Source organism: Henckelia pumila, chloroplast (genome assembly GCF_033568475.1).
Source record: "Henckelia pumila chloroplast, complete genome".
Taxonomy (NCBI): Eukaryota; Viridiplantae; Streptophyta; class Magnoliopsida; order Lamiales; family Gesneriaceae; genus Henckelia; species Henckelia pumila.
This window is the reverse complement of record NC_065361.1, coordinates 12,501-15,000: the sequence shown is the minus strand read 5'-3', so window position 1 is coordinate 15,000 and position 2,500 is coordinate 12,501. Positions and strand designations below refer to the sequence as shown.

The 2,500-nt window shown below is 32.4% G+C and overlaps 3 protein-coding genes across 3 annotated transcripts in view; all 3 read left to right on the top strand. All coding sequences in view use genetic code 11, as the record gives it.

Annotated features, from left to right (window-relative positions):
- The window catches only part of atpI (CF0 subunit IV), a 744-nt gene extending 626 nt beyond the window's left edge, over window positions 1-118 (top strand). Inside the window, exon 1 of the mRNA in view lies at window positions 1-118. This exon is cut by the window's left edge and continues 626 nt beyond it. Coding sequence (YP_010446842.1) covers window positions 1-118 — 118 coding nt within the window.
- Window positions 119-1,181: 1,063 nt separating this feature from the next.
- On the top strand, window positions 1,182-1,427 carry atpH (CF0 subunit III). Its single transcript has one exon. It carries the CDS (start codon window positions 1,182-1,184, stop codon window positions 1,425-1,427), a length of 246 nt encoding a protein of 81 aa, YP_010446841.1.
- Window positions 1,428-1,798: 371 nt separating this feature from the next.
- Window positions 1,799-2,500, top strand: part of atpF (CF0 subunit I) — a 1,256-nt gene continuing 554 nt past the window's right edge. Inside the window, exon 1 of the mRNA in view lies at window positions 1,799-1,943. Coding sequence (YP_010446840.1) covers window positions 1,799-1,943 — 145 coding nt within the window. The remainder of the gene's footprint in view (window positions 1,944-2,500) is intronic.

Genomic DNA, 2,500 nt, shown 5'->3' with positions numbered 1-2,500 from the left:
TTCAGTAGTTCCCATACCTGTCATGTTCCTTGGATTATTTACAAGTGGTATTCAAGCTCTTATTTTTGCAACTTTAGCCGCGGCTTATATAGGTGAATCCATGGAGGGCCATCATTGAAATAGTCTTTTTTTTAGCTTAGCACAAAGAAATGTATGTGTGGCTTAAGATAATTTATTTAAGGAATAGAAATATACAGGACTCTATATACGAGAGAAAGCAATAGGAAAAAAATTCAAACATTCCCATATTTATAGAGTTGTAAACAAAAGGAAAGAGATCTAAAAGAAAAAAATCTTTTTTCTAAGATTCCCCTTTTCGTCCACTTAAATATCATATCGTATTTTTATTCAAGGAATATTTACTATATATTAATATTATATTGGTCCGCCAATCTTCTTAATTCATTAAATCATAATTTCAATAAGATATATGTTTACGACGTGTGAGTAAATAAAAAACTGGAGAACCTATTCTACTTTACAGTTGATTTTATTCAACAATTGACCAAAAGAAAATATTATATTAATAAATAAAATAATAAATTGCATGAACTTAGATCAATCAAATAATGATATTTCTATCCAATATATGGGCCTTAATCAATTTCAATTTTATTTGACCATTTATATTAGATTATATTCGGTTGGAATGCTGATAACGAAAACGGAAGGAAGAAAAAAATTTACAAAACAAAAATGGGATTCCTAAAAAAATAGATTGATTCTCGAATCTGGTTGAATTTAATGGTTTACGTTATGGAAGAAAAACGTGTATATGTGATATTAGATATTGACTAGTTATATATGAACTAAAGATATATTTCATTTCCCCTACAACTGTAGGGGGGGTTCTAACAGAAGTCCTTTCGTCTAGTTTCGGCTGTGACTTGCCCGAATAAACAGATGAAATCAAGAAAAGCGGAAAGAATTGTGAAATAACAGTTTTGAACCAAGAAATGGAAAAACGAGAATTCTATGGATTCGCGAAGACTCTGTGGATAGAAACGAAAAAGGATATATTGAAGTAGTTCTGATAATTCAATAATATTATTACTATTACTTAAATTCGAAGTTCTTAGTTACTTCGACTAGATTAATCCTATTGATGGAATAATTAAGTCATAATTCATTGGTTGATTGTATCATTAACCATTTCTTTTTGTTGGTACGAGGAACTTATCATGAATCCACTGATTTCTGCTGCTTCCGTTATTGCTGCTGGATTAGCCGTAGGGCTTGCTTCTATCGGACCTGGAGTTGGTCAAGGGACTGCTGCGGGTCAAGCCGTAGAGGGTATCGCGAGACAGCCCGAGGCAGAGGGAAAGATACGAGGTACTCTATTGCTTAGTCTAGCTTTTATGGAAGCTTTAACAATTTATGGATTGGTTGTAGCATTAGCACTTTTATTTGCGAATCCTTTTGTTTAATTTTAGAAATAGGAAAAATATGCATTTTTCCTATTTTATTGCTGTGCACTTGCCGTTTGCTTTTTCAAATTAGATCAAGATTTCACTCCTACAATTACTTATTCGTTGAGAAAATAACCTACGTTAGGGAAGGGCTGATTTGCAGATGAGGAATTAGTATACCAATTCGCTTTCATCCTTCCCGTTCGTAGTACAGGGGAAAATCTTTTCTCATGGTGTTCTAACAATCAAGGGGTAGTTCATACTTTATAACTATAAATAAATTATAACTCGAATATTTTTTGACTCGATTTCAAAATAAAAAAAGAGGGGCAAAGTGATAGAAAAAGAACTTTGGTCGATTTTTTAGTCTATCTATAAGAGGAGATTATATGAAAAATGTAACCGATTCTTTCGTTTCTTTAGGCCACTGGCCATCTGCCGGGAGTTTCGGATTTAATACCGATATTTTAGCAACAAATCCAATAAATCTAAGTGTAGTGATTGGTGTATTGATCTTTTTTGGAAAGGGAGTGTGTGTGAGTTGTTTATTTCAAGAATAGGCTGGATCCAACCAGCTGTACCCTTTTCCATTATAACTAGGAAAGAAAGGTGCATGATCTTTCGAATTACTTCTGAAGAAATTAAGAAATGATATGTAAGAACCATCACATTTCGTGATTAATTGGCAAATCCACTTTGATTCTCTAGCAACCAATAATGTGGGATTTTTAAGATGGTTAAAGCAAATCGTTTGAAGTCTAGACACAGCATGGTACTCTTTCTACCACTATGTTAATATAGAGATCGTTTTCAAATCAATATTTTATCGATATAGGACACTCATCTTGATAAAATAATTTGAACCGCTTGTTCTAAAAATAGGCATTTTCCCCCTTTTATCTAATGCTGAATCGACGACCTATGCCTTAATGTATAAGTAAGAAAAATCTTTTGGATTTGAACTGAAGAAAAAAAAAAAGAAACAACTTTGCTGACAATTACATATTTTTGATTTTGTCAGAAGAGTCCTCTAAATTTTTTGGTTTTGCATTAGATTCGTGTTTTTTTGGACTATGAATAAAGAAGAGAGG